Source organism: Nannospalax galili, unplaced genomic scaffold (assembly GCF_000622305.1).
Source record: "Nannospalax galili isolate Female #2095 unplaced genomic scaffold, S.galili_v1.0 scaffold1124, whole genome shotgun sequence".
Classification (NCBI taxonomy): Eukaryota; Metazoa; Chordata; class Mammalia; order Rodentia; family Spalacidae; genus Nannospalax; species Nannospalax galili.
In genome coordinates this window covers 761,983-776,871 of record NW_008351693.1, presented here as the reverse complement: position 1 = coordinate 776,871, position 14,889 = coordinate 761,983, and the positions used below count along the sequence as shown (strand labels likewise).

Sequence of the window (14,889 nt, the reverse complement as noted above, 5' to 3'; positions counted from 1 at the left end):
GGAACCTGCTGTGACTTCCAGGCTTGCCTTGAACTCTTTCCTGTCTCTGCCTCCCAAATACTTAGATTAAAGAATGTGCACTACCACATCCAGCCTCAATCTCCAACTGTTTAAGCTTTGGGTAAATTCAATGATTTGTTAGTTTAACCTGTAAAATTTACACATAAATATTAATCTTTTTTTTCTGTTATGTAATGAAGAATCCTTTTTTTGTTTTTTTTTTAAGAATATGAGTTAAGCTGGGCATGGTAGCACATGCCTTTAACCCCAGCACCTAGGGAGGCAAGGACATGTGATCTCTGTGACTTCAAGGCAAACCTGCTCTATAGTTCCAGGCCAGACAGGGTTATGTCTTTAAAAAAAAAAAAAAGAAAAGAAAAGAAAAAAGGATACAAGTTAAAGGCTTGAAATTCTCATTACAATCAAAGTATAATTATATGAGAAAATCATTTGATGATGATGCAAAATATTTACATTGTAACGGACAATGGACATCCGTTTCCTTCCCTTTCAGGGCATTACATTTTTTTTTACCTCTTCCATACATAGTCAAGTTTACTTTCATTAATTTATTCCATTATTAAAAGATAAAACAGGTACTGGGGACATAACTCAGAGGCAGAATATGTGCTTAGCATTTTCAAGGCCCGAAGATAATTCCCAGCACAGTAACAACAAACAAGAAATAACTACTTCAAGAATAAAACCACAGGGCTTCATGCAGCTCAGTGGAAGAGTGCTTGTCTAATAGACACACAAGGTCCTGAGCTCATCCACGAGCCTCAGAAAGTAATAAATGATCAAATGAGTACATAGAATTGCAAGTGCCACTGGGGTTTAGAACGAAAAGTGTCAACTCTTTTTTTCAAGTCTAGAGTCAAATCTAGGATCAAATCTAGAGCCAGGACAGAAGAAGGCAAGTGCTCTGCCAGTAGCTAAACCCCTAGCCTGGAAAGTTAAAGCTCTTAGAAGTCCCGAAAACATGGTTGAATTAGTGTTTGTGGATAAATACCAATAAAATTAATACTGTGGGATAAATCAATATGCTAAAATATGGAAATATATCAAGTACTTATATATCCTCTTGAGTAATGTTAAACTTATACCGAAGTGTTAATTCCCAATAATTATTTTAATATACACTAAATATATACCTAGTGTCAATTATAAAGCAGAAAATCTAAAGTTTATATTAAGGCTTGCGAGCCTTAAAAACTGCCCCTTGGAAATTCTTTTTTTGTGTGTACTGGGGAGTGAGGTATGGTAGCCGAGACAGACCTACCATGCCTGGCTTTCTCTTTACAAAGCCTGTTGCCTCCACCAACCTTTATAACTGGCAGGTAATAATCTAAAACGAGCTTAACATCAAAAGCCAAGTTTAACAAAAGGTCCAAAGGCTCAGTTCCAAAAGAGTTAAGTCCAGATTTGAGAGACTAATACCAGACACACCAAGCTTGCATCACCCGCAAATAAAATTTTAGGAGGACAAATTTGTCAGTTCTTTAACATTATCTCTAGTCACACTTATCTATCAATTTGAAATTTTCAATCACACATCTTCCTAATGAAATGGGCAGTGCACACAAGAGGAGTGTTCACACAGGAGGATCGCTTTACCTCTGGCCTTAAGTTCATCTTCTTCTTCTATTTCTATATCCAGATCATCAAATACAGCAACCAGAGGAGTTTTCAATGTCGTATTACTAGGTATTTTAAAATCCTTAGTAACAGAAAGATATAGTATACTTGAGTAAATCCTTACATTAAAAAAAAAAAACACTTTAATTTATGGAACATTTATCCAATAATAATTATTCATGGGGCTGGATAGATGGCTCAGCGGTTAAGAACACTGGTTGTTCGAATCCCAGCACCCACATGGCAGCTAACAACTGTCCATAACTCCAGTCCCAGGAGATCCAACAGCCTCTTCTGACCTCCCCAGGCATTGAATGACACAGGTGCACTTACCTACATGCAGGCAATACACACATACACATAAAAATAATAAAATATTTTTTTTTAAATAGATCCCTAAAAATTTGTGGCATTAGCAATTATTGTAAAACTTACATTTATAATCTGTGGGAAACAAGTATCTATACTAATGAATTACATTACCATCTTAGCTTTATTAATATATGTTCTTATATCAACCACTTTTTTAAAAAGACTCATTTTTTAAAATTCTGTGTACGTATGTGAGTATGTACACGTGAGTGCAGATGCCTGCACAGGCCAGGGAAGTCAGATCCTAGAACCCAGACCTGGAGTTATAGGGGATAATGAGCAGCCAGTATAGGTCTGGGGATGTAATTCATGTCCTATGTAAGAACAGTAAGCGCTCTTAAATGCTGAGCCGTCTCTTGAGCGCCCCACAACCACTTTTCATAATGGATTTTTCTGAATTTAAACACAACTAATATTATCTAATTTAGTGATATCACACTCTGCTTTACAAGTCTCCAGAGTGCACTGTTCTGCACTGTCTTTTCAGATCTTCAGAGCTTCCCATAAGAAAAAAGTGAAAGCTTTTTCATGTCACACTCAACTTACTTACAGGTTTCCCCAATTTCTCCAATACTTATTACCAGGTTTATTTTGTACTCTCCTATTGACAGTTAAGTGGTTCAAATAGTTCTTTAAAGAATTAAGTGATCATTCTCTAACAAACTTATATATGGTTTTGTTTCATTTTTTTGTTTTTTTGTCTTTTTGAAGCAGGGTCTCCCTGTAGCCCCAGCTGTCCTGGAACTCACTATGTAGACCAGGCTGGCCTTGAACTCACAGAGATCCGCCTGTCTCTGCCTCCCAAGTGCTGGGACTACAGGCGTGCGCCACCACACCCGGCTATATGTTTTTTAAGTCTCTTGATCCAAAGGGGAAAAATCTTTAAGACTGATGCTAAATTTTAGTATCTTCTACCTGGTTTTCAATAAGTAGTCAAATGCTTACAGTAAAATAATGCCAGGGCAGAGGGGAGAAAACAGGGAAAAGGGAACTAAACTAGTACTTGTCATTCCCTACCAAAGGCTTTTAAATTTCAGTAGTGGGACTGGAGAGGTGGTTCAGCAGTTAAGAGCACTGACTGTTCTTGCAGAGGTCCATAGTTCAGTTCCCAGCACCTAACACGGCAGCTGACAACCAGCCATAACTCCAGTTCCAGGGGATCCAATGCCTTCTTCTGTTTGCACACACGGTACACTTACAAACATACAAAAAAACTCAAACACATAAAATAAAAATAAATTCAAAAACCATGATTTTAATTCTTTAGAACTTTTCCATCTTCAGGCCTACCCTAATCTATTATTCTGTACTATTCAAGAACAAAGCAGGGCACTGGAGGCACAGTATAAAGTTTTTTAAAGAACAGGTAAGGCACACAGGCTTGGTTTTTAAATTTCAACCACATGACAAATTCTGAAATTACCTGAATGCTTAAAATAAAGGCAATTGGCTTACCTGGACACTGTTTTCTTGTGTCTGTTGAGGTTGTCTTACATGAGGCAATGAAGCCGTTCCTAATTTTCTATCCAAAAATACTTCTTTGCTGCAAGCATAACACCACACTCGGAGAGTGGTAAGGTTCACAGTTAGATGATGTTTTGTCTCCTACGCAGTTTCACAGGAGAGGAAAAAAGGGATCACAATTAGATACACTTTAAAATGTTTCTTCAGGGACTGGAGAGATGGCTCAGTGGTTAAGAGCGCTGACTGCTCTTGCAGAGGACCTAGGTTCGATTCCCAGCACCCACATGGAGGCTACAAACCATGCTTAACTCCAGTTCCAGGGGAATGCAAAGCTGTCTTCTAACCTCCGCGGATATGGGTGCACTCACATACATGCAGGCAATATACTCATACACACAAAATAAAAATAATAAAATATTTTTTAAAAAAGAAAATGTTTCTTCAAAGGTCACATAATGAACCACTAGCCTTTCAACAAAATACTCAAAAGAGCTAATGTAGACACACATCCAAATTCCTCCTTAGATCAGCTGCTGAAATACTGTATATAGGAACAACCTACTCTACAAGTTATTCCATTGTCCATTTCCCCTTCCCATTCATAAACAAGGATCAATTCAGTCGACAAGTCCTCTCCCTGCAGTCAGCAACAGGAAAGTTATAATGCAGTGTGGTAACACGCCTAATCCCAGGATCTAGGAGGCGGGCCAAGAGGACCATGAGGTCAAATTCAGCCTCCACCACACAATGAATTCAAGGCCCATTTGGGCTACATAATACCTTGATTTTCAAAAAAATCCAGGAAAACAGAGCTACAAAAAAATGCAAAGTACTTGAGTTAGAGTAAAACACACCTCAGCAATAGGAGAGGAAAGGTCCTGGATAGAGAAATCTATAGCCTTTCTCAGGGTGATGCATGAGGACTGAGCCCTGCAGAAAGAGCTACATAAACAACACGATTTTCTAAATTTGTATTTTTATTTTGTATGTGTGAGTGGCACATAGCAAGCATCATCTAGATGCACAGAAGAGAAGTAAGCTGTGCACAATGATGCCTTAGAGTCCTGGGCTTCATTAATTCTCTTGAGGAAACCTGGTTGAGAACAGTTGATGCTACAGAGATACCACCAGGCATCTTTAAAAAAAAAAAAATTATTATTTTTATTTTATGTGTATGTGTATGTGTGTATTGCCTGCATGTAGGTAAGTGTCACGCAATGCCTGTGGAGGACAGAAGAGACTGTCGGATCCCCTGGAACTGGAGTTACGGACAGTTGTTAGCTGCCATGTGGGGGCTGGGATTCGAACCCGGGTCTTCCGCAAGAACAGTGTTTTTAACCACCAAGCCATCTCTCCAGCCCCACCAACAGGCATCTTAAGATACCATTCATTTGAGAAATCTACAGTTTAGAAGGGGAGAGCTGCCTAATACTAACACAAGGTTCATGTCAGTTTCATGGAAAGCACTGAACAGCCAGAACAATGTAGAAAAGGTACTGCAGAGCAAGGACTGTGATAAGAGCTAAAGTATGAGGAAGTTAGCTGCTATGCTATCATGAAACTCAGCACTGTCCCAATAGGTGGTAAAAGCACTTACAGCACAAGCTTGATGACCTGAGTGTGATTCCTGGAAACCACAGTGGAAGGAAAAAACTTAACTCCCCAAAATTGACACTGACCTCCACATATGTGCTATCACACACACACACACACACACACACACACACACACACACTCACACATAGTAATAAAACACAATTAATTAAATTTAAAAAGAAACAAAGACTTACACATCTACTCTCTAACCATAATGTAATATCCTAGTAAACACCTCCACATACCTGGGTATATACTTCTCACATCAGTACTGTATTAAAGATAGCCATAAATCTAATATTGATTTTCCTATTAATCTCCCCCCCACACACACACCTCTCACTGAGAATGAGCAAAGTCTTAATGCATAAATCTCTTTAAAAACATAGGACTCCAGGTTGGTGAGGTGTCACACACCTGCAGTCCCAACATGGAAAAGGCAAAGGCAGGAGAGTGTCGGGTTCCAGCCCGTCTGGGCACAGGGAAACCCACCTCAAAACAAAACACTCACGAATTCTAAAGTACAACTTGAATTAATACTGTTTTATTGATTCTCCCCTTCCTTCAAGCTCTCTTCCAAAAATTATATTGCAGAGTTGAGAGTACAGCTCAGTAACACAGCAAATGCTTAGCATATGCAAAGCCCTGGGTTCAATCCCCAGCACTAATTATTGTGCATCACATAATTATATACATACCTGAGAATGTATGGTGCTGTGATCTACTTGTGATTCACCACAGCCAACATAGGAACATCTATTCTATAAATGATTATACAAGGAGAGTAGTTTGTAACATATGCATAAATTCATAATACTAATTACAATTATATTTATACCTGTTTTAACCCAATGATTGAATTGCTTTCTATAGTTAGACAACTTTACTAAAAGATACGAAGCACAAAGACCAGAATAAATATTCTATGCTGAAAGTTGTATCATTTCCAATAAAAAGCAAGCATAAAATATCTGAGTGGTTTACTAAATGCCCTATAAGAATGCTTAAATTAAAATCCATACAAAGTTTGAACTTTAATGTTTTGTTATTAATGATATTTAAAAGTATGCTCACTTACAAAATTCTTTCAAGTATCAAAAATATTGCTGTCATTATTTAAAAATTTATAATAGCAAACTTTACAAGAATAGATATACATGTACCTCCAGGCAAGCCCAAAGATTTGGTCCTCTGACTTTACAGTCTTGACAAGTACCCTAGAAAAGAAATACAAAGGATATTTGCTGTATTGACACAGTCAAATATATACAATTCAGTAATAACATATTTTTTAAATGTGGTACGAGTATTATATTATTTTTTTAAATGTATTTTAAAAGTGAATATGACCTTTTAAGGAGAATTAATCTAAAACTTACATGAGATTTTTGTATCAAATCCTCTTTTGTTATTTCACCAACTGAATCCAAATGTGGACAATGATTTCGAAAAGTCGTCATTTTGTTAGAATTTTTTTCTTGTTTTCCAAGGCTCTCCAAATGAGGCAATCAATGCCTACAGGAAAATTAGAAAATGTTAATGTGCTAAAAGTGATTAAAACAAAAGATTATGGGACTAGAGAGATGACTCAGTGGTTAAGAGTACTGATTGCTCTTGCAGAAGACCCAGATTCGATTCCCAGCACCTAACAACTGTCCATTACTCCAGTTCTAGGGGATCTGACTCCTTCCTCTGATCTCCTAGGGGACTGCACAACACAGGTGTACTTACACACATATAGGCAATACACTCATACACATAAAATAAAAATAGTATATATATATATTTGGTCTTTTTGAGACAGGGTCTCCCTGTAGCCCCAAGCTGTCCTGGAACTCACTATGTAGACCAGGCTGTTCTTGAACTCACAGGGATCCACCTGCCTCTGCCTCCCAAGTGCTGAGATTAAAGGCGTGCGCCACCACGCCTGGCTAAAAGTAATATTTTTTAAAAAATTATGTAAGGCATATACAAGCTTGCCCTGCAAAAGAATGTGTTTTTAGACTTACCTGTTCATTTTATTTTTTTTAAGATTTTTTATTTATTGTCTTTTTGAGACAGAGTCTCCCTGTAGATCCAGCTGGCTGGGAACTCGCTATGGAGACCAGGCTGGCCTTGAACTCACAAAGATTCACCTGCCTTTGCCTCCCGAGTGCTGGGATTAAAGGCGTGCACTGTCAGGCCTGGCTTAAAATTTTTAAATTTTTTATTTATTTATTTATTTTATGTGTATGCATGTCCTGCCTGCATGTATGTAAGTGCATCTGTGTCATGCAATGCCCATGGAGGTCAGAAAAGGGTGTCAAATCTCCTGGAACTGGAGCTACGAACAGTTGTTAGCCACCACGCTGGGAATCAAGCCCAAGGCTTCTGCAAGAGCAGCCAGTACTCTTAACCACTGAGTCATCTCTCCAGCTCCTTATTTATTTTTGAGACAGGGTCTCTCTGTAGACCCAGCTGACCTAGAACTCGCTATATAAACTAGGCTGGACTTGAACTCACAGAGATCCACCTGCCTCTGCCTCCCTAGTGTTCAGATGAAACCCGACCAGTGCTCTTAACTGCTGAACCATCTCTGCAGTCCTAGTAAGACAATTTTTAAATGTTTAAAAAATATTAAGTAGCCAGGCACAGTGGTGCATGCCTTTAATCCCAGCCCTCAGAGGCAGAGGCAGGCAGATCTCTGTGAGTTCAAGGCCAGCCTGGTCTACACAGTGAGTTCTAGGACAGCTGGGGCTACAGGGAGACCCTGTCTCAAAAAGACCAAAAAAAAGAAAAAAATTAAGTAAGCCACACTGTAGGCTTTCAGAGCATGAGGTTAAATTTAAGCACCTATAATGCTCTCTATTCTTATTTATGTTTATGACACTCTTTCTCACCTATTTCTCATCTCTTATCTCCCAAGTACATCTACCGCCAGTTAAAATGAAACAGCAGCGTTCAAATCTACCCTTTCCCCTTAAATAACTAAAACAATAAAGACAAAATATATTTAAAAAATGGATTTTAGGCACCAGACAACAGACAGTGCAGAACATTGGTCCCAATAAGATGAAAATGAGGTAAGCCAGATGACTGCCCAGGTCAGCCTGTAGAGGATGTCTAGTCCTCAGAGCGGCACCAGGAAAGAAGGGGGTGGTTTCAGGGTTGGAGAGACAGTACAGAACTTAGGGAGGACAGGTGGGACACTCACAGGGTGGAGCAGTCAAGAGAAAAGAACACAGACATAAGCAAGTTCTGGGAAAGCTGCAAGGGGCCACCATCACACATTAGCTGAGCACAAAGGAGTGAAAACCAGAGATTAGGGCAAGACAGGGAAAGACCCACAGGTTAGAGCAGGGAGGGACATTCTTAAAGTTTTACACAAGGCTGCTTATGTTCTCACCAGTCAGTTGAAAGACTTGATAACAGAGGGAACAGAGCATTCAGAAGGGCACTGCCTCAGTAGTGGGGAATAAAAGTTATCCCTGTACCAAAAGCTACTTTGGCACTGTCTTTTAAAAGCTCAAAAGGAAGTCTTTTTTAAAATTCAAACTGCAAGGCTGGAGAAATGCCTCTACAGTTAAAATGCACTTACTGCTCTTACAGAAGATCCAAGTTTGGTTCTCAGTACCTATGTAGAGCAGCTCACAACTACCTGCAACTTCCAGTTCTGGGGGATCTGGCACCCTCTTCTGGCCTCCACAGGCACCTGCATGCACATGGTACACATACACATTCAGGTATGCACACACACGCAAAATAAATAACCATCATTTTAAAAAAAATGTGAAAGGGCAGGCATGGTGACACATGACTTTTATTCTAGCACTCAGGAGGCAGAAGCATGTAGAACTCTGTGATTTAGAGGCTAGCCTGGTCTACATAGAGAGCTCCAGGTCAGCCATGACTAATAGTGAGAACCTGTCTCAAAAAAAAAAAAAAAAACCAGGGGGGTGGAGTGTGCCTTTAGTCCCAGCACTGAATGGCAGAGGCAGGCAAGATCTCTATGAGTTCAAGGCCAGCCTGGTCTACATAGCGAGTTACAGGACAGCTTGGGCTACAGGGAAACTCTGCCTGAAAAAGACCAAAAATAAATTTAAAAAAAATAAAGAGAGACACCCAGAAATAGAAGATGAAAAAAATAAGCCTAAATCGGGCTTGGTAGGGCATACCTTTAATCCCAGAACTTGGGAGGCAGAGGCAGATGGACCTCTGTGAGTTCAAGGCCATCCTGGTCTACACAGCCAGTTCCAGGTCAGCTAGAGCTACAAGAAGACCCTGTCTCAAAAAGATCAAAAAAAGAAAGAAAGAAAAAAAAAGATGATAGAATAAACACGTGCATGTTGTAAAGAGACAGGGTCTCGGGAAGTGGGGGTGGGGGAAGCAAGCTACTAAAGACTGAAAAAAAAAGTTTAGGGCTAGAGCATTTGCAAGAGCGTCAATGCTCTTACTTGAGCCATCTCTCCAGCCCAAAGGCACCGCTTTTAAGCCAGAGGTGGTACATGTACGAGGCTGAGGCAGAAGCCAGACATGGTGACACATGCCTTTAACTTGTTTATCTTGGGAGATGGAGGCAGGTGGATCTCTGGACATGTGAAGCCAGCCTGGTCTACACAGCGAGTTCCAGGCTAGCCCAGGACTACATTCTCTCTCTCTCTCTCTCTCTCTCTCTCTCTCTCTCTCACACACACACACACACACACACACACACACACAAAGGTGGGGGCAGGGCAAAAGGATTAAGAGTTTAAGGCCAGCTCGGCCTACTGCTATACTGTCAATCAGTGCCCAATTTAAAGTCCTGGTCACTTACCTTCCTACTGTAGGCTCATATTAAAACACCTATTCAGTGAAGGAACTTGGCAAATTGGCTTTATTTAAGCCCATTTCCAGTTTTATATACAATCTAGATTCCATATAAGACAGAAAACATGGTATTTGTCTTTGTGAGTCTGGCTTATTTCACCTTAACCGATTATCTCTAGTTCCACCTATTCTCCTGCAAACAGCATAATTTCATTCCTCTATATAGCTGAATAAAACTCGTGTGTGTGTGTGTGTGTGTGTGTGTGTGTGTGTGTGTATCTACCACATATTTATGGGGGGCGTCTTTTTATAGCCCCAGCTGGTCTGGAACTATGTAGACCAGGCTGGCCTTGAACTCAAGAGATCCGCCTCCAGAGTGCTGGGCTTTAAAGGCGTCCACTATGTTTTCTTTATCCACTCACCTGTTGACAGACATTTAAAATGGTTCCATAACTTGGCTATCATGACTAGTGTACAATAAACATGGATGTGCAAGTATTTCTGTGGCATGCTGACTTGCGTCCTTTACGTAGCAGTAGTACGGCTAGATGCTCGATGTTACAGTTTTTCTGAGAACCTCCACACTGATTTCCATGGTGGCTACCAGTTTACAATCCCACTAGCAGTGAATAAGGGTTCCCTCTCCAATTCTTGATAACACTTATTTGTTTTCTTGATGAGAGCCATTCTGACTGTTAGAATCAGTTTTAATTTGCATTTCCCTGATAGTTCAGATTCTGATGTTGAACAAGTTTTCAAATATTTAGTGGTCATTTTCATTTATTTTTGAGATTATTCTGTTGATTTGTCCATTGATTGTATGATTTTTGAGGTGTTTAATTTTAGGGTTCTTTGTAAATTCTAATTCTCTGAATCCTGGAGTCAGATGTATAGACAAAGATTTTCTCTCATTCTGTAGGCTGTCTCTTCACTAAGTTCTTACTTTAAGCAGTTTTGACAGTTTGCTATCATTCCCCTCTATTCTTATGTAGGGATTTTTAAAAAGTGTCTGTGTATGTATATGTGTATGCACATGTGTGGACAGAACAAGATACTGAATTCCCTGGAGCTGGAGTTCCAGGCAGTTGAAGCTACTTGACCTGAGTGGTGGAACTGAACCCGGGTCCTCCGCAGGAGCAGGAAATGCTCTTAGCACCGAGTCCTCTCTCCAGCCTAGTGCTTACAGAAGTGATCTTGAGCATTAGGAAACATACTCTCAGGAATTCTGACACCTGGCCACATTTCATGCTTCACTTGCCTTCACATTACTGGCAGATCTGGTGTGCCATGATCCTTGCATTGCTGCAATACAGTCTAGGGGATCAAAAAGAAGCACTAGATGTGCTTCATACTTAGGACCTACTGAGTAATTTTGTATTTATAAATCTTGTATTTCTATACAGGTAATACTGGTATTTTTAGCAGCATTTTTTTAAATATTTTATTTTATGTGTATGCGTGTATTGCCTGCACAAGAGAAAATTAAGATAAGCGCAACTTTGATCTCAGCACTCAAGAGGCAGAGGCAGGCAGATCTCTGTGAGTTGAGGAAAGCCTGTTCTACAAAGTGAGCCCAGGCCAGAGAGAGCTACATAGTGAGATCCTGTCTCAAAAACAAAACAAAACAAAACAAAAAAAAAAAAAAAAAAAAAAAAAAAAAAAAAAAAAAAAAAAAAAGATAAGCTGGGCACAGTGATGCATGTCTGTAACTCCAGAATGAGGAGGTAGAAGCAGGAGGGTCGAGCTCAGTGCCAGCCTGGGCAGCACAGCAAGGCAGCACCTCAAAGAGAAAGGAAAGGAAACAAAAACTAAACATCTCTCAAGTTCCACTCTTGCTCTTTGTTAGGGAGTGGAAATATTCTCACAGCTTTCTGAATAGGACTCAACGTAAGTTACCTCAAAGGAAGAACTGGAGTTGGGACTGGAAAGCTCTAAGATGAATTTTTCCTTTTAAATCTTAAAGTAAAAACTCAAACTAAAATACATGCTCTCAATGTTCTGCTATTAGTTTTCCTATTTCTAAATAGTTGACTGAGAATCAGTGCATGTAAACACATGCTCCCAAACTGTACCCAGGCTATACATTATTCCCTATAATTAAATATTACACTGTCAAAACAGAAAGTCCTCGGTATTCTGGCTACCTTGTTTTAGTAAGTTTATTCTATATGGCAACAAAATGATCCTTTTATTTGAAAAAGATCTATTGGTTTTAGGGTATTCAGATACACAAACAACTAAGTTCTTTAGTTCAATTTCTTCCCAAAGTACATATACATCAGAAGGAAGAAGGCGTGTCTGCTTTCATTCCATTCTCATGGTCTAGTTGGGGAGATGGGGATCAGTTATTAAACCTGACACAGTGAGATGAGTCACGTTCAGAAACGTTGCCTGTCCAGACCACAGATATAGATCCCCAAAACACAAGACTCCTCTAGAAGCCTGTGGCTAAATTGGGAACAACCAAGGGAGCAACAAGAAAACTCAATACTGGGGCTGGAGAGACGGCTCAGCAGTTAAGTGCACTGGCTGCTCTTACAGAGGACCCGGGTTCAGTTCCCAGCACCCACATGGTAGCTAATAATCATCTGTAACTACAGTTCCAGGGGATCTAATGCCCTATTCTGATCTCCACAGGCACTGCATAACATGAGTGCACTTATAGACATGCACACAATATAGTCACATACATGAAAATAATAAAACATTTAAAAAGAATATAAAAAATAAAGAAAACTCAATACTAGCACAGAATCAAGGCTTTCTTCAGTATGGCCTCAAGTGTCCTTGCTTCTGTCATTTACACACGGCAGCTCTTCCCTGTCTATCCTGGCTGGACTATTGGTAGTTCTCAGCCATAGTGTGACAGTAGCACCATCTAGACATTTTTTTCAGAGGGAAATGACTGTATCCATTGCTTTATAATGTACTGCTCAACTGCCCATCTGGACTAAAGTCCACTCAACTTCTGAACATACTACCTTTATGGAGGGAATAAATACTTCAGTGTACAATCTCCAAGTTTCAGGACTGAAATCCTAACCCATCACCAAATGTATTTAAATTTGTGCAGGTGTGTGTGTGTGTGTGTGTGTGTGTGTGTGTATGTGTGCACACGTATGTAAGTGTGAGGAAGCCAGAGAAAAGTCTTGGCTGTCATTTCATGCATGCATGAGACCTGGGATTTAACAGCAAGAAAACAAATTGCCAGGAAGGCATGGTGGTGTATACCTGCAATCTCAGCTATGCAGAAGGCTGAGGAAGGAGGATCAAGCTCAAGGCCAACCTGGGCTACTTAGTGAGATGTTGCTCCATGGTACAGTACTGCCTAGGTCCAATCCTTAGCAGTAAAAACAAACATAAAATGCTAGTAAGAATTCTAAAAGGTGGGAGACAAAGGCAGGCAGATCTTGATCCAGGCCAGACTGGTCTACATACCAAGTGCCAGGCCAGCTGGGGCTACAGGGAGACCCTGTCTCAAAGAATGAATGAATGAATGAATGAATGAATGAATGAATGAATGAGGTGCTCAACAACCACACATAGGTGGAGGCTACCTTATTGGTAGAAATGCCCACCGAACAGCCTGCTGCAGGTTACTGTCTTGTATTCAGGCACAGGCTTGATCTTTTTGTAGCTATGTGGTTTTGTGCAGATATTTCACCTCTGTGACCTTATCTTTCTAGTCACTGAAGCAGTTGTAATGACAGTATATGCTCATAGAATTGTTCAACAGATTAAACTTCTTGCTTAGTGCCTTGTACTTGGTAAATTGTTGATAAAGTTACTTGTGTTACATTGCGACCAGGAACTGCTGTAGTCTGGATACAGTTTCTCCCTCCAAGGATCACGCCCTGGAGGCCTTGTCTCCAATGGTAATGGCATTGAGAGGTGTTGAGAGGTGGCAGGACATTTAAGAGGTAGAGCTAGGGGCTGGAGAGATGACTCAGTGGTTAAGAGCACTGGCTGCTCTTGCAGAGGGCCTGGGTTAGAAACCCAGCACCCACATAGAAGCTAACAACTGTCTGTAACTCCAGTTCCAGGGGATCCAACGCCCTCTTCTGTCTTCCTTAGGCATTATATGATATAGGTGCACTTACATACATGTAGGCAATATACTCATAGACATAAAAACATGCTTTTTAGAAAGAGGTGGGGCTAGTGGAAGGTGATTTTAGCTCACAAGGCACTACCCTCATGAATGGGTTAATGTCTTTCTCCAGAATGGAGCCCATCTATAGGAAGGGAGGGAGTCCCTCTAGCAAGAGTGGGCTGTTAGAAAGCACATTAGTTTTCCCCTCTTGCATGCAATCTCTTCTGACACAAGCCTACTTCCTTTTCACTTCTCTGCCAAGCTGTCATGCAGCACAAAGCCCTCACCAGAAGGTGAGCAGGTGCTGGTGCCATGTTCTTGAACTTTCCCACTTCTATAACTCTAAGCCCAAACAAACTTCATTTATCCATAACTTACCCAGTCATTAGTATTTTGTTATGGCAATGGAAAAATGCGCTAATTTGGTAACTTTTCCACTGATACTGATTTAGCCCTTGCTAAATACAGAGTGTTGACCTTAAACCGTCTTTTTCTGGTTAAAACTGAGGAAGGACAAGTGAAGTAAAGCTTCCCTGTCACATGAGAAGAGACAAAACAGGGAGTCAGAGCCAGTTCTGCTTCCAGGGCTTATGTCCCTTGGTGTTTAATTTGTAAATGACCTTTTATTCTTGGGGAGGAGATGAGTAATTAACTCTTCCCCTGGCAGCCTTGCCCCTTTGAACAGAGCTGACTGGTTAAAAAAAATAATGAGAACACTGGCTCTTCTTGCAGAAGACCCAGGTTTGAATCCCAGCACCCACATGGCAGCTAACAACTGTCTAACTCCAGTCCCAGGGGATCCAATGGCCTCTTATGACCTCCGTGGGCATTGCACGACACGGGTGCAATTACCTACAAGCAGGCAATACACACACATAAAATAAAAATAATAAAAAAACTATATAAATGATTCCATGGAAATTCTAGAAAAATCAATC

General features: G+C 40.3%; 1 protein-coding gene across 2 annotated transcripts in view; it reads right to left on the bottom strand.

Annotated features, from left to right (window-relative positions):
• Usp33 (ubiquitin specific peptidase 33) overlaps positions 1-14,889 on the bottom strand; it is a 63,634-nt gene that overhangs the window by 40,655 nt on the left and 8,090 nt on the right. For both annotated transcript variants that reach the window (XM_008848645.3, XM_008848646.3), the window contains exons 2-6: positions 6,450-6,585; positions 6,234-6,287; positions 5,769-5,831; positions 3,466-3,615; positions 1,618-1,720 (exon numbers count right to left, since the gene is read on the bottom strand). In XM_008848645.3, coding sequence (XP_008846867.1) covers positions 1,618-1,720; positions 3,466-3,615; positions 5,769-5,831; positions 6,234-6,287; positions 6,450-6,530 — 451 coding nt within the window. In that variant the 5' untranslated portion in view covers positions 6,531-6,585. The remainder of the gene's footprint in view (positions 1-1,617; positions 1,721-3,465; positions 3,616-5,768; positions 5,832-6,233; positions 6,288-6,449; positions 6,586-14,889) is intronic.